Source organism: Hypanus sabinus, chromosome 12 (assembly GCF_030144855.1).
Source record: "Hypanus sabinus isolate sHypSab1 chromosome 12, sHypSab1.hap1, whole genome shotgun sequence".
NCBI classification, from domain to species: Eukaryota; Metazoa; Chordata; class Chondrichthyes; order Myliobatiformes; family Dasyatidae; genus Hypanus; species Hypanus sabinus.
In genome coordinates, this window is record NC_082717.1 from 59,197,895 (window position 1) to 59,218,944 (window position 21,050).

Consider the following 21,050-nt stretch of genomic DNA (forward strand, 5'->3'; position numbering starts at 1 on the left):
CACACCCACTAGCCACGTAAACCCTAACACTATTTTCAACAATACATTCCACCCCCCTTTAACTTGTACTAACGCTATTATGTTTATTTTAGCCTATTTGAAATGTAAATTATGCATAACTTAAGCCAATGCTGGTCTACGTAACTTATATTTGTAATATACCACGCTGCTGTTTCAAAAAGCAAACTATTGTGTCACTTACATATATCATGGATAAATATGCCATTAGCAATAAACTTCAAGTATTGAAATACATCAGGAAACTTGTACCCATATAAGTATTATATGTTTATTAGAGGAAATGTAATAGCACATACAGGAAACTTACTCTTCTGAAGCAAAGTTAGGGCAAACAGTCATGCTTCTACTAAAAGGTTTAACAAATTGAGAGCGGCCTTAAATTGCTAGAACAGACAAGCTGCTGGTGGATGAAACTAAATATAACATGTTATGTTATAAAATTTGGGAAGAGAAAGAAATGCTGTGCATTCATGTAAACTTGCAAAATAGAGACCCTCTTAGATGTTCAAGTATAGTGGAAATGAATTAAAATAAGCAAACAATTTACTGTCAGTAACTCTGTGCCCCAGCCAAATTGAATTTCATATCAAAATTCCAAGTAAGTAAAGTGAGTGCACAAATACATAAGGGGAAAAGACATTAACCACTTTGGATCTTATAAATGTGACATTCATTTATCAGATGAAGATACATTCAGACTCCACATAACACTACCCCACATTGCACTGATTCATTACAATGCGGTTATTCTATTCTATATCGGTTTTTAAAAATGACCAAAATTCATTCTAAACAACACTTAAAACTTCTCAAGAGCAGCCACCATTACAATAAACATTCAATCGGTCAATAAGAGGGCTTTACATACACTCTGAGCCACTCACAGCCAATCACGTATTAGTTCATACTCTGCTTCCCACGTGTGTGTAAACATTCTTGTTCCTTCATCAATTTATTCCATTTTTTTTCACCTATAGTATCTGGAAAACAGCCTGCAACTTCCAGTGAGGGCAGTACATCTAAGGTGTCTTGGAAAAGATTTAGCATGGATGTGAAACTGCAAGTGATACAGAGTTTGGAAGCTGGTGAGCATCAGGTTGATATTGGCGACTCTTTGAAATAGGCCACATCGACAATCAAAACAATTATTAAAAAAATGCAGACAAGATAAAAGCTTCTGCAACAATTACCTCAAAGTTATCATCAACAAAGGTGAATCATTCAAGGAGGCATTTGCTTAAAAAAATGGAAAATAGATTAAATATATGTGGGTGGATGACCAAACACAATGAAACATGCCCCTAAGCCAGCTGGTAATAATGGAAAAGGCAACAAGCATCTTCAATCATATTCAAGAAGAAGGTATGTTGGTAACATTCACAGCCAGCAGAGATTGGTTTGATAGATTTAAACAGCACAGTAACCTCCCTAACACATAGGTATCTCTGGTGAAGCGGCTAGTGGAGACTGCAAGGCAGCTCAGGAAGTTCCTGCAACACTGAAGCCCATAATTAAAAAGAACAATCATCCTCTCAAGCTTGTCTTCAATGTGGAAAAGAATGACTTCTCATACTTCCAACTCCCAAAAAGAAAAACCTGCATCTGGGTCCAAGGCTGCAAAGGACCGGTTAACTCTCTTGCTAGGAGGCAATATTTCAGGTGACTTTAAGTTAAAGGACAAACAAGAGAAAAACTGCAGACACTGGAAATTCAAGCAACACACACAAAATGGCGAGGCAGCAACTATGGAAAAGAATATAGACGACGTTTTGGGCAGACCCTTCAGCAGGACTGGAGAAAAAAAGATGAGGGGTAGAGTTAAAAGGCAACGGGAGGGGAGGGAGAAACACAAGGTGATAGGTGAAACTGGGAGGGGGAGGTATGAAGTAAAGTACTCAGGTTGGAGGAACACCACCTTATATTCTATGTGGGTAGCCTCCAACTTGATGGCATGAAAATCGATTTCTCAAACTTCCAGTAATTACCCCCTTTCCCCTTCTTCTTCACCATTTCCCATCCCCTTTTCCCTCTCTCACCTCATCTTCTTGCCTGCCCATCGCCTCCCAAGGGGTTCGTCTCCCTATCTTCCTCTCCTACCAGACTCCCCTTTCTCCAGCTCGAAATCTCTTTCACCAATCAACTTCCTAGCTCCTTACTTCACCCCACCTCCCGATTTTACCTATCTTGTGCTTCTCCCTCCCCTCCCCCACCTTTTAACTCTACCCATTTTATTTTCTCTAGTCCTGCTGAAGGGTCTCAAGCAAGAACATCAACTGTACTCCTTTCCATAGATGCTGCCTGGCCTACTGAGTTCCTTCAAGCATTTTGTGCATGTTGCTTTAAGTTAAAACCGATGATTGTATATCACTCTGAAACACCACAAGCAAAAAAAAGCATCTTAAATTCAAGTTTACTAGTGATTTGGAAATCAAACAAGAAAGCCTGGGTGATGACTGATGTTTTCCAAATTTGGTTTGTTTCACATTTTTGTCTAGCTGTGAAGCTGTACTGTGAGGATAAAGCATTGTTGGTGTTTGATAATGCCCCAGGCCACCCTGTGAATCTTGACACACTTCAGAGCTGCATTCCTGTAGAAGTGGTTTACCTTCCACCCAGCACGACCATTATTACTCCAACCAATGGATTAAGGAGTAATATCAAATTTTAAAGTCTACGACCTTTGTTGCACATTTACACAACTTGTACAGGAAACAAAAGGACAAGACAAATGATCCATCAGGCAATTTTGGAAAAACTACAACATCATGAAAGCTGTAGACAATATCAGAGCAGCCTGGGATGAAGTAACTTCAAGCTGCATTAACGGAGCGAGGAAGAAGCCATGGCCAGAAGCATGCAACGATATCCAAAGCTTTCAGTCATCCAAAGTATCAATGAACTGGCCAATGAAGCAAGGTTAGAGGATGTTAATGATGGCGATGTTGAAGAGATACTGCATACTCATGTGGAGAGCCTTAATAACAAAGAGCTTCGAAGAGAATTGGAAGAGCAACACATCCTGGTGAATCTGAGGACACAGATGGAAAAGAGGAAACACCAGCAAGTAACCTCACCACAAAATTTCTCAGCACTAGCATTACCATGATCACACAAATCATGGACCAGTTCATCGACAAATACCCTGACTGGCAGTGAAGCAATAAGGCACAGAGAGGTGCTCTCGACATGATTTCCTGCAACTGAAAACTGCTTCATGAGAGAAAACTTAACAAAAGGGCATCAAATTTCAATGCCTAATTGAAGCCAAAGTTAAAGGAGGACCCACAGCCTGGTCCTCCTCTAAGATGTAAAGATGGAACCACCACCCACTTCCCTCCGCTGCCTGCTGCGATGTGTTGCTGCTCCACTGATGTGCAGGTTAGGCCTACTTGCACATTTGTAACTCCACGAATTACCGTGTGTACATAAAACAATACATCATATATCTCAGGTTTGATTTTTTAAAATCAGGCATTCATGTGCATTTACAAAATGTTACAATGACCCAACATTGCGCTGATTTACATAGCACTCCACCGTCGACGAATGTATCCTCAACGTTAAGTGGGATCTGAGTGTATCATGATACATTAGTAAAAACTATTAATGCAGAAATTTGCCCATTCACCAGCCAATTTGGAGGGTAATATTTATTGGACTTTATTGCAAGAGAGATGGAGTACAAAACAGTGAAAAGAAAATTTATGTTTGATCGTACCAAGTTCACCCTGGGGGAAGCAACAGTGCCTGCGCCTCTGGCACAGAGTCTGGCCCTGTGGCTCAGAAGGGTAGGGAAAGGAAGAGGATGGCAGCAGTAATAAGGGACCCTATAGTTAGGGGGTCAGACAGGCGATTCTGTGAATGCAGGAAAGAAACACGGATGGTATTTTGCCTCCCAGGTGCCAGGGTCTGGGAAGTTTCTGATCACATCCACAATATCCTGAAATGGGAATGAGAGCAGGTAGAGGTTGTGGTACATATTGGTAAAAACAATATGGGTTGGAAAAGGGAGGAGGTCCTCAAAACAGACTATAGGGAGTTAGGAAGGAAGTTGAGAAGCAGGACCTCAACGGTACTAAACTCGGGATTACTGCCTGTGCCACGTGACAAGAGCATATAGAACAGAATGAGGTGGAGGATAAATGCATGGCTGAGGGATTGGAGCAGGGGGCAAGGATTCAGATTTCTGGATCACTGGGATCACTTTTGGGGCTGGCATGACCTGTACAAAAAGGATGGGTTGCACTTGAATCCAAGGGGGACTGATATCCTGGCAGGGACAGGGGAGAGTTTAAACTAGAATTGCTGGGGGGTGGTAAGAGACAAAGGAAGGGGCAGTTGGCTCACAAATAGAGAAAGCTTGTAGACAGTGCGAGAGGGAGGATAGGCAGGTGATGGAGAAAGGATGCGCTCAGACCAATGGTTTGAGATGTGTCTATTTTAAAGCAAGGAGTATTATGGAAAAACTCAGATAAGCTTAGATCGTGGATCAGTACCTGGAGCTATGATGTTGTGACCATTACAGAGACTTGGATGGCTCAGAGTAAGGAATGGCTACTTCGAGAGCCAGACTTTAGATGTTTCAGAAATAACAGGGAAGGAGGCAAAAGAGGTGGGGGTGTGGCACTGCTGATCAGAGATAGTGTCACGGCTGCAAAAAAAGGGAAGTCACGGAGGGCTTGTCTACTGAGTCTCTATGGGTGGAAGTTAGAAACAGCAAGGGGTCAATGACTCTACAGGGTGTTTTTTTATATATATGTAAAGGGGGTTTCTTCTTTTTGTTAACTAGCAGGAATGCTAATTTACTGATAACGAGAATGGTATTCCTTTGTAAACCAAATGGGGATTAATGTTCTTTCTTCTGCGTCTGTAAGCTTTTGTTGACGGGCTTTTGGGCAGATCGGCGCGAGGGGGTCGAGAGAGAGGACGCAATGCTGTAAGCTGGGCAAGGATCGGACTCCAAAGCGGGGGGTCCGAGGCCGAGAGGTACTCCGAGGAGGGAGGATGAAGCTAGATGTGCTTGGTTGACCACTCGGAGGCTCCTGAGCTGTGAGCCGAGGAGTTCGGAGAGAATCGAATGGTGGCCAGAAGACTTCAGTAATTGAGCTCCAACGGTTGTGCACGAAGTGGTTTGGACTTTGATAAGTTTTGCGCCTTTTCTTTATTTTTTTCTTCATATATACTGTATCGTTATTAATCACTTAGTTATAGTAACCTTTATAAATTGTACTCATTTAATCGCTTATGGTGTAGTCTGTTTTTGAGCGAGGCGGGGACATCACACAGCATCCACACCAGCTGATTACCCAGTTTGGCGGGACCGAAGGCTGCTCCCCTTAGACGAAACGAGTTGAGCGAGCCTGAGGCGACCAGGGGGTTACATTGTGGGGTGCTCGTCCGGGGTTGATTTCTGTGGAAGCTGTGTGATCACCCTCTTTAAATTGTGTCTGCGGCGAAGAGCTGGTGTGCCTTTGTGGGTGTGCGATTGCTGGTTATCACTGCGTGTGTGTTGGGTGGAGTGGCTGCTGTTGGTAGCCTGGAGGTCGTTGTTTGAGTTCCGACTAGTGCTGACGAAATGGTGGTGGGACCATGGGTTGTCCGTACTGCTTGGAGAGTGAGGAGTAACAGGTTGGGATGTTTCAGCAGTGGTGGGCTCCGCCTGGTTGTTGTAATAATGTCCAGCCCTAAAAGGGCGGAGGCGTGGGCGGAGCGGACCCCTCAGTTGTTGCATGAGTGGCAGTGCTTGGCTGAGGGAGAGCGACAGGGACGGGTTGAAAGTTTGAGTAGGCGGGCTGGTGACTTTGTTAGAACTGTCGGGCACAATTACCTTGAAGTGACCGCTGCCAGTTCTGGGAAAGTGTGGGAAAATGCGTGTGGTTCGACTGGAAGTCAAATGCCGCAGCTGGGGGGCTTATCACATCCGTGGCAGGAGATTGGTGGGAAGTTTTTAGGGTATCCCTTTTTGCTTAGGGGGGCAGATAAATTGCTTGTGGTGCCAAGGGGATCTGTCAAGGGGATCAGTTGTTCCGTTGATTCGAGAGGTGTCGGGAAACTTAGAGGAGGCCCAGTGGGGGAACGGCTTGGGGTCTCTGGGGGAGCACGGTCCCAGCAATGTACCAACAAACTCCCGAAAGGAACAGACTCTATTCCTGAAGGCTTAGAGGGGCCATGCGCACAGGTGTTGTTACGGATGGACGGAAGTCAAGTTAAAGCAATCCTCGGCACCGGGGCGCCGGTTAAGTTGCTGTACAGTTTGTTTTATAACCGTTATTGGAAGCATTTATCCTTGACAACACTGATGACACTGGAGATTCGGGGTACCAATGCCGGTGATTATCCAGACGACGGTTGTTGGTCAGTGAAAATGGAGTTCTTAGAGGCAAATGTGGAGGAGACTGAGGTTTGTGAATCGTTAATGCTGATGTGTCCGGACACTGTTGAGACGGGCCGCGTTTCTGTTCTAGAGAGTACCAATATCCTGCTGGTGTGCTTGGGGGCCTGCCCGGAGGAGGCGGGTGAGCACTGTTTGGAGGCATAGTCGATGCACCCAGAGTTTCGAGCTGCTTGTGCGGACGTGTGTAGCAGCATTGGGCTGATACCGAATTCAAACAAGAGCCAGTGGTGGTACGGCCTGGGGGAAGTATCTGAGGGTGAGGCCCTCTTAGTGGTTGCTGCGAAATACCACGAGGTAGGGGAGTTGACTGCTGAAGACACCTCGGAGAGAGAGAGGTTGCGGCGACTGGCCCCTACAGCCGTGGAAGACGTAGGCAGCGTGTGTGTGGATTATAGTGCGCTGAAGAGGCGCACTGTCAGTGACCAGAATATGGCCCTGAGGGCCGAAGAAGCGATGGCCTGTCTGAGTGGTGCGATGTGGTTTAAGGTGCTGGATCTGAGGAGTGGATGTTACCAGATCCCGATGAGAGAGGCCGACAAAGAGAAGACGGCCGTTATAAAGTCCCTAGGTCTTCGGGTCTGAAAAGATGCCACAGGGCATATCTGGAGCCCTTGCAACCTTCCTGCGGGGCAGGTGGAAGACCATAGGGGATGTGGATGCATTTGGAGTTTTGGTGTATGTGGATGATCTCTTGGTATTTGGATTTGCCTCAGGAGAATATGAAGTGAGGTCGTTGCAGGAGCAGCTGAGAACTACCGAGTTAAAGTGTTTTCGGGACACGTGCCAGGGCTGGCAAAGGTCGCAGCTCGTGAGTGACTGTCTCTACGGAATCAAGTTTGAAATGAAGACGGAGAGGCTGGAGAAAGTGATCTGGAACCATTCAGAAGACTTACAAGTTGTAGAGAATGAAGAAAGTTGTCTGACTGAGGGCAATAGCAAACTGAGAACCCAGAGAGGGGAGTTTGTGGAGGTGAAGAAATTACAGACAAATCTCAGAAGAGAAGCGGAAGCTTGAAGGGAACCTGAAGATGACCATTGACAGTTCAAATGAAGTGCAAAATCTGAAAGTTGGTCAGGAAGAAGTCATGAGGAAGAAAAAGCTGAAGAGAAGTGCAGTAAATACTGAACAGGAGGCTGACGAGACTGCGGGAGCAGTGCAGGCCACGTGTTTCCGTTTGGAGAAGATCAAACAGCAGCTACTGATCACAGAAATGAGGAAGAATACAGATTCGATGGATGATGTGCTGGATGTGTGGTACATGCTGCCTTTTGCTGACTTTCCCTCGATTGAGGAAGAGACCTTTGGCCCTTCTCCCATTGAGTCAGGTGTAGCGGGGAGGGTTAGCTGTGTGCAGTGTGGGGCATGAGTGAGAGGTTGAGGGAAGAGTTGGTAGTGGCCCCAAGGTATCTCCAGTTGTGTCCGAGCCTGAAGGGTTTAGGTGAGGGGGTACAGAGGCCTCAGAAGGGTTAGGGAACTCCCAGATAGTTGGCCTAAGTAGCGCCTAACAGGATGTGAGGTTTACTGTGTGGGGAGGAAATGTCACTGTTTGTGCTTGGGTTACGGTGTGTTGGCAGGAAAGGTGGCGAGTTATTTAATAGTCATGAGGACATGACTTTTATTTTGTGGGGGGAGAGTGTAAAGGGGGTTTCTTCTTTTTGTTAACTAGCAGGAATGCTAATTTACTGATAACGAGAATGGTATTCCTTTGTAAACCAAATGGGGATTAATGTTCTTTCTTCTGAGTCTGTAAGCTTTTGTTGACGGGCTTTTGGGCAGATCGGCGCGAGGGGGTCGAGAGAGAGGATGCAATGCTGTAAGCTGGGCGAGGATCGGACCACAAAGGGGGGGGTCAGAGGCCGAGAGGTACTCCGAGGAGGGGGGGATGAAGCTAGATGTGCTTGGTTGAGCACTTGGAGGCTCCTGAGCTGCGAGTCGAGGAGTTCGGAGGGGATTGAATGATGGCCAGAAGACTTCAGTAATTGAGCTCCAACGGTTGTGCACGAAGTGGTTTGGACTTTGATAAGTTTGGCACCTTTTCTTTATTTTTTTCTTCATATATACTGTATCGTTATTAATCACTTAGTTATAGTAACCTTTATAAATTGTACTCATTTAATTGCTTATGGTGTAGTCTGTTTTTGAGCGAGGCGGGGACATCACACAGCATCCACACCAGCTGATTACCCAGTTTGGCGGGGCCGAAGGCTGCTCCCCCTAGACGAAACGAGCTGAGCGAGCCTGAGGTAACCCAGGGGGTTACATATAGTCTACCCAAGAGTAACAGGGACATCCGGGAGCAGATAGGGAGACAGATTCTGGAAAGGTGTAATAATAACAGGGTTGTCATGGTGGGAGATATTAATTTCCCCAGTATTGATTGGCATCTCCCTAAACCAAAGGGTTTAGATGGGGTGGAGTTTGTTAGGTGTGTTCAGGAAGGTATCTTGACACAAAATGTAGATAAACTTACAAGAGGAGAGGCTGTACTTGATCTGGTATTGGGAAATGAACCTGGTCAGGTGTCAGATCTGTCAGTAGGAGAGCATTTTGGAGATAGTGATCACAATTCTCTCTCCTTCACCATAGCATTGGAGGGGGATAGGAACAGACAAGTAAGGAAAGCATTTAATTGGAGTAAGTGGAAATATGAGTTTATCAGGCAGGAATTTGGAAGCACAAATTGGGAACAGATGTTCTCAAGGAAGTGTATGGCATAAATGTAGCAAATGTTCAAGGGATATTTGCATGGTGTTCTGCATAGATACGTTCCAATGAGACAGGGAAAGTTATGGTCGGGTACAGGAACCGCGGTGTACAAAGGCTGTAGTAAATCTAGTCAAGAAGAAAAACTTACGAAAGGTTCAAAAAACTAGATAATGATAAGAGATCTAGAAGATTATATGTCTAACAGGAAGGAGCTCAAAAAGGAAATTAGGAGAGCCAGAAGGGGACATGAGAAGGCCTTAGTGGGCAGGATTAAGGAAAACCCCAAGGCATTCTACAATTATGTGAAGAACAAGAGGATAAGATGTGCGAGAATAGGACCAATCAAGTGTGACAGTGGAAAAGTGTGTATGGAACCGGAGGAAATACCAGAAGTACTTAATGAATACTTTGCTTCAGTATTCACCTCAGAAAAGGATCTTGGCAATTGTAGGGATGACCTACAGCAGACTGAAAAGCTTGAGCATATAGATATTAAGAAAGAGGATGTGCTGGAGCTTTTGGAAAGCATCAAGTTAGATAATTCACCGGGACTGGATGAGATATATTCCAGGCTACTGTGGGAGGTGAGGGAGGAGATTGCTGAGCCTCTGGCGATGATCCTTGCATCATCAATGGGGAGGGGAGAGGTTCTGGAGGAATGAAGGGTTGCAGATGTTATTCCCCTATTCAAGAAAGGCAGTAGAGATAGCCCAGGAAATTATAGACCAGTGTGTCTTACTTCAGTGGTTGGTAAGTTGATGGAGAAGATCCTGAAAGGCAGGATTTATGAACATTTGGAGAGGCATAATTTGCACAGGAATAGTCAGCATGGCTTTGTCAAAGGCAGGTCGTGCCTAATGAGCCTGACTGAATTTTTTGAGGATGTGATTAAACACATTGATGAACGTAGAGCAGTAGATGTAGTGTATATGGATTTCAGCAAGGCATTTGATAAGGTACCCGATGCAAGGCTTATTGAGATAGTAAGGAGGCATGGGATCCAAGGGGACCTTGCTTTGTAGGCTGCTACATTTCCGATTTGCAAACTGTTCAGGTTATGAGCAGTTCTCAGGAATGGAATGCCATCGTAACTTGGGGGAGGACATATACAGAAGTAGCACAGATTTTAATTGCCAACTACTGGAAAAATACATCCATAAAATTAACCAAATACATAATAGGTTGGATCTATGAGATAATGTGCTTGCCTTTCAGAATACACAGAAGAAATAAATTTCATTAGGTTATGGTCAAATTTCAATTTTACTTTCAGTCTGATTCCCAGAGATATAATCAACCTTATAGGTTCACCAGAATCAACTTCCAAAACTATTCTGATTAGGATTTCTCATTTAATACAATACTTTTCAAATCTAAGCCCATTATGTGGAGTGCATTTAAATAATTATTGATATTATTTGCTTTCATTACCTAATAAGTGTAGTCCAGCATGAGCGCCCATCCAGACATCGCAAATAGCAGCTAATGGTGGTTTTTTTGAATTGCTTAATGTCTTCCAGTTCCTCTTCTCTCATATCTGGTCTCTGAGCTACAAATAGCTGCATAAGATTGAACAGTTCTTCTACAGCCTGTGTAATAAATAAAGAATAATTTAGCACAGGAATGGGGCAATTTCAACAATGAAAATTATTTATAATTCAGCTCAACAAATTTGCTTTACGCTGCATTGGCTGTGATCAGTGAGTTACATGAAATGACTAATTCCTATTGAAGTATTTTTGTGGTTTTTACTACAGTAAGAGACAAGCCTAAGATATACTAATTACTTACTGAGCTTTCATGTTTATCACTTATCTTTACTGCTAACTTTATGCTGCTGTCCAACTAAATCCCTTATATTAATGACCTAATTTTTTTAAGTAGACTTGGTACACTTGAGAAAAGGGTGACTTTATTGTGAATGGTAAAGTATATCTGTGAGAGACTGCTTCCAAGGAATCTGTGAGTCAATAACCTTAAGAAAAACACAAAAAGAAATTAATTCCAGCAAAAGGCATGCCAGCAATCGAGCAGTTATGCTTTTTCCAAATTGCATTAACCTATTCTATAATGTCTAACAAAAGTCATATGGCATGATATTTGGTATGTTCATATCTGCATGCTAAAATCATGAATAAGGAAGCTGACTTTTCTCAGGATAACTACAGCTGGTTAACTGGCATGCTAAAAAGTAAAGGAACCAAAACTATCATCTCAGAATCACTATCCATAGTTACTGACTTACCAGAGGGTAGCAATGAGATTCACAAAAAACTGGGGTGGGGGGGGGGGGGGGTGTGAGTGTGTGTTCATGAATGTAAATGATTTTAAAAAAGAAACTGATTACAGTTTTTAAAACAGTTTCACAAAGAAATTGATTTCTCAGGAGGAAATTCCTTTAAGTTTTAACTAATTGTAAAAGGTATTAGAAATAAAAGATTCGAACGATACCCATGAGGAATGTAGAATCTTAGTTATAAATTGACAAATATCTATTTAGATTTTAATAATCAGTCAAAAAGCATTTTGTTGGATGGCCTATCACTGCAAAACAAGGATTAAGTGTAGTTTAAGAGATATTGTGTTTCAATGGTTGGAAGAGACAGAACAAAGATTGGTAGAGTATACAATTAAAGCAAGCTGAGTTTCACATTTCGCTTCTAGAAAAAAGGAGTAGGTATATTTCAGTATATTGTTTTGTTTTGCCTCTTGCTAGCTTTGGCCTATCTGCTGTCAAAATCCTAATCCACCACTAGTCTTGACTGTTCCCATAAATCTGATTCAGTTTTCTGCCCTCCACAGTTTAAAAACTGCTAAAGCTTGCTGTCAACATCTTAACCCAAGTCAAATCTACTCAACACCTGAGCTAATGACATTTTAACTTTCAGCCATTTCGGCTCCATGCAAAGATTTCTCCCTATGCAGAATTTGCTGCCTCCTTTTAAGCTTCCAGAACTGGACCAAATATTTGCTGATTCATTCTTCATTTATATAACCATATAACAATCACAGCACGGAAACAGGCCATCTTGGCCCTCCTAGTCCATGCCGAACCCTTACTCTCACCTAGTCCCACCTACCCGCACTCAGCCCATAACCCTCCACTCCTTTCCTGTCCATATACCTATCCAATTTTACCTTAAATGACACAACTGAACTGGCCTCTACTACTTCTACAGGAAGCTCATTCCACACAGCTATCACTCTTTGAGTAAAGAAATACCCCCTCGTGTTTCCCTTAAACTTCTGCCCCCTAACTCTCAAATCATGTCCTCTAGTTTGAATCTCCCCTACTCTCAATGGAAACAGCCTGTTCACGTCAACTCTATCTATCCCTCTCAAAATTTTAAATACCTCGATCAAATCCCCCCTCAACCTTCTACGCTCCAATGAATAGAGACCTAACTTGTTCAACCTTTCTCTGTAACTTAATTGCTGAAACCCAGGTAACATCCTAGTAAATCGTCTTTGCACTCTCTCTAATTTATTGATATCTTTCCTATAATTCAGTGACCAGAACTGCACACAATATTCCAAATTTGGCCTTACCAATGCCTTGTACAACTTTAGCATTACATCCCAACTTCTGTACTCAATGCTTTGATTTATAAAGGCCAGCGTTCCAAAAGCCCTCTTCACCACCCTATCTACATGAGACTCCACTTTCAGGGAACTATGCACAGTTATTCCTAGATCTCTCTGTTCCTCTGCATTCCTCAATGCCCTACCATTTACTCTGTATGTTCTATTTGGATTATTCCTGCCAAAATGTAGAACCTCACACTTCTCAGCATTAAACTCCATCTGCCAATGTTCAGCCCATTCTTCTAACCGGCATAAATCTCCCTGCAAGCTTTGAAAACCCACCTCATTATCCACAACACCTCCTACCTTAGTATCATCGGCATACTTACTAATCCAATTTACCACCCCATCATCCAGATCATTTATGTATATTACAAACAACATTGGGCCCAAAACAGATCCCTGAGGCACCCCGCTAGTCACCGGCCTCCATCCCAATAAACAATTATCCACCACTACTCTCTGGCATCTCCCATCTAGCCACTGTTGAATCCATTTTATTACTCCAGCATTAATACCTAACGATTGAACCTTCTTAACTAACCTTCCATGTGGAACTTTGTCAAAGGCTTTGCTGAAGTCCATATAGACTACATCCACTGCCTTACCCTCGTCAACATTCCTCGTAACTTCTTCAAAAAATTCAATAAGGTTTGTCAAACATCACCTTCCACGCACAAATCCATGCTGGCTACTTCTAACCAGATCCCGTCTATCCAGATAATTATAAATACTATCTCTAAGAATACTTTCCATTAATTTACCCACCACTGATGTCAAACTGACAGGTCTATAATTGCTAGGCTTCCTTCTAGAACCCTTTTTAAACAATGGAACCACATGAGCAATACGCCAATCCTCCGGCACAATCCCCGTTTCTAATGACATCTTAAAGATCTTCGTCAGAGCTCCTGCTATTTCTACACAAACTTCCCTCAAGGTCCTGGGGAATATCCTGTCAGGACCCGGAAATTTATCCACTTTTAAATTTCTTAAAAGCACCAGTACCTCCACCTCTTTAATTGTCATAGGTTCCATAACTTCCTTACTTGTTTCCCACACCTTAGACAATTCAGTATCCTTCTCCTTAGTGAATACCGAAGAGAAGAAATCATTCAAAATCTCTCCCATCTCCTTCGGTTCCACACATAGCTGACCACTCTGATTCTCTAAGGGGCCAATTTTATCCCTCACTATCCTCTTGCTTTTAATATAACTGTAGAAACCTTTCGGATTTACTTTCACCTTATTTGCCAAACCAACCTTGTATCTTCTTTTAGCTTTTCTAATCTCTTTCTTAAGATTCCTTTTACATTCTTTATATTCCTCGAGCAATTCCTTTACTCCATGCTGCCTATATCTATTGTAGACATCCCTCTTTTTCTGAACCAAATTTCTAATATCCCTTGAAAACCATGGTGCTCTCAAACCTTTAACCTTTCCTTTCACCCTAACAGGAACATAAAGATTCTGTACCCTCATAATTTCACCCTTAAATGACCTCCATTTCTCTATTACATCCTTCCCATAAAACAACTTGACCCAATCCACTCACTCTAAATCCCTTCACATCCCCTCAAAGTTAGCCTTTCTCCAATCAAAAATCTCAACTCTAGGTCCAGTCCTGTCCTTCTCCATAATTATATTGAAGCTAATGCTATTGTGATCACTGGACCCGAAGTGCTCCCCAACACATACATCTGTCAGCTGACCTATCGCATTCCCTAACAGGAGATCCAACACTGCCCCATCTCTAGTCGGTACTTCTATGTATTGTTGCAAAAAACTATCCTGCACACATTTCACTAACTCTAAACCATCCAGCCCTTTTACAGAATGAGCTTCCCAGTCTACGTGTAGAAAATTAAAATCTCCCACAATCACCACCTTGTGTTTACTACAAATATCTGCTATCTCCTTACACATTTGCTCTTCCAACTCACCCGCCCCATTAGGTGGCCTATAATACACTCCTATCAGTGTTACTGCACCTTTCCCATTCTTCAATTCCACCCAAATGGCCTCCCTAGAGGAGCTCTCTAATCTATCCTTCCAAAGCACCGCCATAAGATTTTCTCGGACAAGCAATGCAACACCTCCTCCTCTGGCCCCTCCTACTCTATCACACCTGAAGCAACTAAATCCAGGAATATTTAGTTGCCAATCACACCCTTCCTGCAACCATGTTTCACTAATAGCTACAACATCATAATTCCAGGTATCAATCCACGCTTTAAGCTCATCCACCTTTCTTACAATGCTCCTAGCATTAAAATAGATACATTTAAGATACTCTCCATCTCCTCCTCTCTTTCCATCCCTAACAATGCATTCAAATTTATTATCCTTTTCTTTCTTCTCCCCTACATCTTCGGGCTGAGCGCATCCCTTCTCCATCACCTGCCTTTCCTCCCTCACACACTGTCTATTTACTTGCTCCACTGGTGAACTAACCTCCTCTCCCATAGTCTCCTCAAATAGTCTCCCGCCCCCCCATCTTACTAGTTTAAAGTCCGCCCTGGAGCCCTAGCAAACCTCCCCGCTAGGATATTGGTCCCCCCACGATTCAAGTGTAACCCGTCCTTCTTGAACAGGTCACTCCTGCCCCAGAAGAGGTCCCAGTGATCCAGAAACTTGAATCCCTGCCCCCTGCTCCAATCCCACAGCCACGCATTCATCCTCCACCTAATTCTATTCCTACTCTCATTGTCGCGTGGCACAGGCAGTAATCCTGAGATTACTACCTTTGCGGTCCTTCTTCTTAACTGCCTTCCTAACTCCCTATACTCTCGTTTCAGGACCTCTTCCCCTTTCCTTCCTATGTCATTGGTACCTACATGTACCACGACCTCTGGCTCTTCACCCTCCCACTTCAGGATATCTTGGACGCGATCAGAAACGTCCCGAACCCTGGCACCAGGGAGGCAAATTACCATCCGGGACTCCCGGTCACCTCCACAGAAACGCCTGTCTGAGCCCCTGACTATTGAGTCCCCTATTACTATGGACCTCTTTCTTCTAACCCTACCCTTCTGAGCTACAGGGCCGTCCTCTGTGCCGGAGGCTCGGCCACTGTCACTCCCACCAGGTAGGCTGTCCCCCCCCCAACAGTACTCAAACATGAGTACTTATTGTCAAGGGATACAGCCACGGGTACTCTCTAGTACCTGCCTCTTCCCCTTCCTGACTGTAACCCACCTATCTGCCTCCCGTGGTCCCGGAGTGACCACCTGCCTGTAACTCCTCTCTATCACCTCCTCACTCTCCCTGACCAGGCGAAGGTCATCGAGCTGCAGCTCCAGTTCCCTAACTCGGTCCCTCAGGAGCTGCAGTTCGGCGCACCTGGCGCAGATGTGGACGTCCGGGAGGCTCGGAGACTCCAGGATCTCCCACATCCGACACCGAGAACAACAAGCTGCCCTCACACTCATACCTCCCAAATAACTGAAAATACAAGAACTAAAAGATAAGCCTACTGTGCCCTCTTCCGCCTAAGCCCCCTGAGCCCAAGCCCTACACTCTGCTCCCGGCGCACACCGCTGCCTGCAAACGAAGCTGCCCGCTTCTTAAGGCGGCGTTCTTTATATATCTTCCCTCCTTCACGCGCCTGCGCAGTCCCGCCTCTCAGAACTCCGATCTGAGAAGCAATTGGACAATTTGAAAATGGCCGCACTTCCTCTCAAGCCTCGCTGTCCTCTTCCAAAAGTCTACATTTAAGTCTACATTAGGTTTTACTCAAATAGCACTTCTCTCAAGGACAGTGTAATAATTTTCTCCATAAGCATTACATAAATATAAGTTTGGGAATCAAAGCAACTTTTCCTCTCTAGTTAACTTTATTATACCTGATTAACAAAAAAAAACATTGAAAATGGATGCCAGAAATGAGAAGTTCTGTTTCATTCAACAACAATGGATGCCTCGAGAGTACAATGATCTAAACAATGACAATGGTAAGTATGACCAACATCAAACTAATAGTCACATCAATAGCCAAGTTCACGATTTGAAGTTCAGCAGTTTGTTCTAGATGCCATCCCAGTAGATTAGGTTATGCAATAATAGAAACGGTTAGAAATGTGCTAAAGTTAAAATGCAGTAAAGTTCAATCTGGTTAAAAACTATTAAACAAATAGCTATACTTACCCCTGGATATTGGCTTGCATGAGGTGTAAGATTTTTGAATGCCCACTGAATATTCTGATGAGAAGCTAACTGCCGTGTGAAAGCAGGGGACTGTTCACAGCACAGGCGCAAAATCCCATAATATGCAGGAAGCATCCCACGGTTAAACAGAACAACGTCTTGGTCATCATGATCGGCCAAGATGTAATTAAAAGCAATATTTTTTGTCACAACGGGATTCTGTACAATGAAGCGCACATTTTCTGGGCAGTCCACACACACATTATACCAGAAAATGAGTAAAGCCTGCTTATTGTGGTTTGTTGCAATAGCAGGTTCAGACAACTTAGGCTGGAAGAGATTCCACAGGTCCATAAAATAACTAGAGAACATCAACTTCTCAGTCTTTGAGACCAAACAATAGGTCATGAAGCTGAAATAAGGTACTAATTTTGTGGTGCCATGAACAGCAGCATCAACATATAGCTTGGCTCTTGAAAGCAGTCCCAAGAGAACATTGTACACCTGATGAAGAACAACAGTTGTGTCTGGACTAAGAGGCAAATCACGTGTAGGATTGTGCAAGGAACGTGTAGATCGGAACATTTGACGGAACGAATTACTTGGAATGAGTGAAACCAAGAGGTAAGCTGCAGCTGTAGAAATAAATAAAATTAAAATCAATTCAAAAGATCACTATATCTGATCATTTATCATTTCAGAGCTCCTGACTCAAAGCACAGTATTCTGAATACAGGTTACATACATGCAACTTAAGTAACGCCTGAACATACAGATAAAGTATCTGGAAGAATAGCAGCATCGTTTTGCTGGCTGCTTTGGGGCCAGAGGCATCTACTGCTACGTTAGAACATGGCCGAACAGATAAAATGGAACAACTTAGATTATGACCAGTTTACAGGAATGGAACTCTGCCAGTAAGTGGGGAGGACCTGTACAAAATTTAGAATGAATACAGTGCAACCAACATTTCATGGTATTTTTTCAGCAAAGTATAAGAGAGTTTAAAAATGCATAGGGTAAGATAAACATTCATTTACTTTAATGACTTTAGCAATATGGACTTGCAGCTATTTTATTTGCTTGTAGATAAAAGATCATGATTATAAAGCCTTAAAAATTTTATGACCAACACATTCATAGTAACTAACACATCAGGCAGCATTAGCATAAATCAAAAAATCAATGACCTGACATGTTCAAAATATTCAACACTCTACAGATTCACATTCACTTACTGAGTTTTCCAGCATTATTCTATTTTATCTCAGATCTGCAGGTTTTGTGTTTCGGTTTGAGCTCAATGTACATATTTAATTAGAATTGTCACTTAATCCAGTAATACTAAAACCAAGTCACTCAGGAAGAAACAATTTCCAATTGAACAAGAAGAATTAGAATAAATAAGTTTATTCTGAGATGATTCTGTCTCAATTGGTAGGGACAATTAGATCAACCTGTCTACATTCATGTAATACATAAAACGTGCATAAAAGTTAGAAATTCTTCAAACTCTCTTGACCTTACCCCAAATTTTTAAAAGACAAACAGCATTACCATCTTTTTTTCCTTCTGCAATGTTGATAAATCTGACCAGAGGTAACTTACATGTTCTGACTCGAGGATAGTTGTGTGCCAACAAAAAACGCTCCACCCAATTCTCCATGTTTTGAAGTACCCAGCTGTGAGCAAGCTTATTGCGAGGTGTTTGCATAGCTAACCAGTCTAAGCACTGAGAAGGGTTGTATTCAATAACCTAATCAAAAACAAGAAGTCTGACATTATTATAATAGCATACACTACAATTCAAAATTTCCCATAAAAATGCAAGTCAGTTCTCATTTTAATTTTGATTAATACACTGTGTCCAACTAATTTCTAAATGCAATAAACCGATATATACTTACATCTGAAGTAATTATTTTAGATAGAAGCATGGACTTGCTGTGGATTTCAAATCCAAAACATGCACACCACGAAGGCCAAATATCATGGGAGTAAGGCTGCAATTTTATACAGCAGCTAATATCTCCTTGGATAATAACAAGTTCCATCTTGGTTTCAGCTTGGCCCTTTTAGCTTGTATGCTTCATTCTACATGCAACATCCCTTGATGTTTCTAACTCAGAACCCAACTATTACTATCTCACTACTTGCCTGCACAAGAGATCAAATTCAATCCATCCCATAACTTAAAGGGATACCACAAGAGCGGACTCTGGAGGAACTCAATAAATTAGGGATTTAATAGATTTACTAATGCTAGTAACACACCGGTGATTTTGCAAGTACACAGCTCCATGGGTAGCATATCAGTAGATAAGGTAAATTGGCATATTCTTAAATGCAGTTATAAATTCATAATTATGTATCATATTTTCCCATCAAAGTAAATTCTATATTTTTAAACCGTTTGTGAAAGCCAATGAATTCATAATTTTACCAGGTTGAAAATTTATGCTTACCTCCCAAATTCTCTGAAGAATATAAGAAGCAAATGGAGGCATTCCAGGTGGTCCACCAGCAAATTCCATCAACATGGATAACAGTTTAAAGAAAGGCTGTGCAGCCTAGAAATAATATAAAGCATGAGCATGATTTTTAGTTTAAGTATGTGAGACTGGTACTAGCATGAGGTATGATTTAATTTTATTTAACATTAAATGTGATTCAACAGAGTCACAGGAAGTATTAGCATTGTGGATGAAATGCACTTCGCAGTAACAAAGCAATAGGATGAGATGGAAGACCCAAGCAAAAATTTTAGGCCTTCTACAAAGTTTTATCAATCAAAGAAGTAAGCTTGGACAGGAAATTAATTTCAGTATACCTTCAATTCACAGTACCTACAACGCTTACCAGTGTGTTCAAAAGCCAAACACTTCTCATAGAAGTCACAGAGAAACACATCATTCAGCCCAACTCATCCATGCAATTAAGTAGCCCACCTGAGCTAGTCACTTATGCCAATGCTGCGCTCTAGGTCTCTAAACTTCTTCTATCCTTATAGCTATCTAAATGTCTTTTAAATCCAGTATTTGTACCTGCCTTCACCACTTCCTCCAGCAGCCTGTTCCACATACCCATGTGAAAAATTTGTCCCCCACACCCCCCTTTAAAGTTTCCCCTATCAACTTAAAACAATGCCTCTTGTTTAGACTCCCTTACCCTGAGGGGAAAAAAATCTGCAACCATTCATTTGATCTACCCTCATGATTTTATACACCTCTATGAGGTCATTGTCTCACACTGGAGAATAGATGCCCCTAGCCTGTCTGGGTGGATTGCATTATTCATCTAGATATACTTCATACCCGCCTTTCAGAAATGAGCCATATAATTGACTAAATGTCAATTTCTAATCCATCTTGGGTTATGAGATGTTGGTTCGAGTGGAGAAGTAAGACCTCAAATAAAAACCCCTGAGTAAGTGCAAATGATTTTTGACAAGTTCTTTGTCATTATCTAGCAACAGCTAATAGAAATATGCTTGTGGGTGTCTGATGCAGTCAAGATCAAGCCTAAGATCAAGCTATATTGTTACATTATGAATTAGCAGTCTACTAACTGAAGCCTCGAACAAATTTAATGCCTATTTGGGCAAATGGACATGGTACAAAACATGGATGGCATCCTGTGGTCTTACTGTGGCAAGCACTGAAGCTCAGTGGAAGAAAAAACTGTGGAACAACATTAGTAAGGAATAAAAAAATTTAACTAAAATTATAATGCTGTATTCAGTACTGATGTTCAACAGTAAATAAAATCTGAAATACGCATTGGTATCTTTTCTTGTTAAAATGAAGACAAAACAATATAATTAACATACCTCAGGAGTCAGCTTTGCTATCGATGTGAACAGCATAGAAACGATCTAAGTACACAAACAAAGCCATATTTAAAAATATTTGCTATTTCTCTCTATCTGAACATCCATAAAAATGTAAAGTGTTGCTACTGAATTATAACTACACAAAAACTGCATACATGTTCTGCAAGTCGATTATTGTAGCGGCAGAGGCTGAAGATCAAATTACAGGTCTGTCTAATGTTGATTCCATCACGGATATGCTGAAACAAAAATGGGAAACCCTGAAAAAGAAAATAAATCCATAAGTACTAGAAATGTTAACAAGCTACTTCATTGTTCAAGTATCTTCAATAATATCACTTTGAAATATTACTAACATAAAAGCA

The 21,050-nt window shown here is 42.3% G+C and overlaps 1 protein-coding gene across 7 annotated transcripts in view; it reads right to left on the reverse strand.

The window, feature by feature from the left end:
• usp34 (ubiquitin specific peptidase 34) overlaps positions 1 to 21,050 on the reverse strand; it is a 319,734-nt gene that overhangs the window by 61,555 nt on the left and 237,129 nt on the right. For all 7 annotated transcript variants that reach the window (XM_059986017.1, XM_059986013.1, XM_059986016.1 and 4 more), the window contains exons 63-68: positions 20,841 to 20,945; positions 20,683 to 20,727; positions 19,319 to 19,423; positions 18,462 to 18,609; positions 16,854 to 17,488; positions 10,554 to 10,711 (exon numbers count right to left, since the gene is read on the reverse strand). In XM_059986017.1, the coding sequence (XP_059842000.1) occupies positions 10,554 to 10,711; positions 16,854 to 17,488; positions 18,462 to 18,609; positions 19,319 to 19,423; positions 20,683 to 20,727; positions 20,841 to 20,945 (1,196 nt within the window). The remainder of the gene's footprint in view (positions 1 to 10,553; positions 10,712 to 16,853; positions 17,489 to 18,461; positions 18,610 to 19,318; positions 19,424 to 20,682; positions 20,728 to 20,840; positions 20,946 to 21,050) is intronic.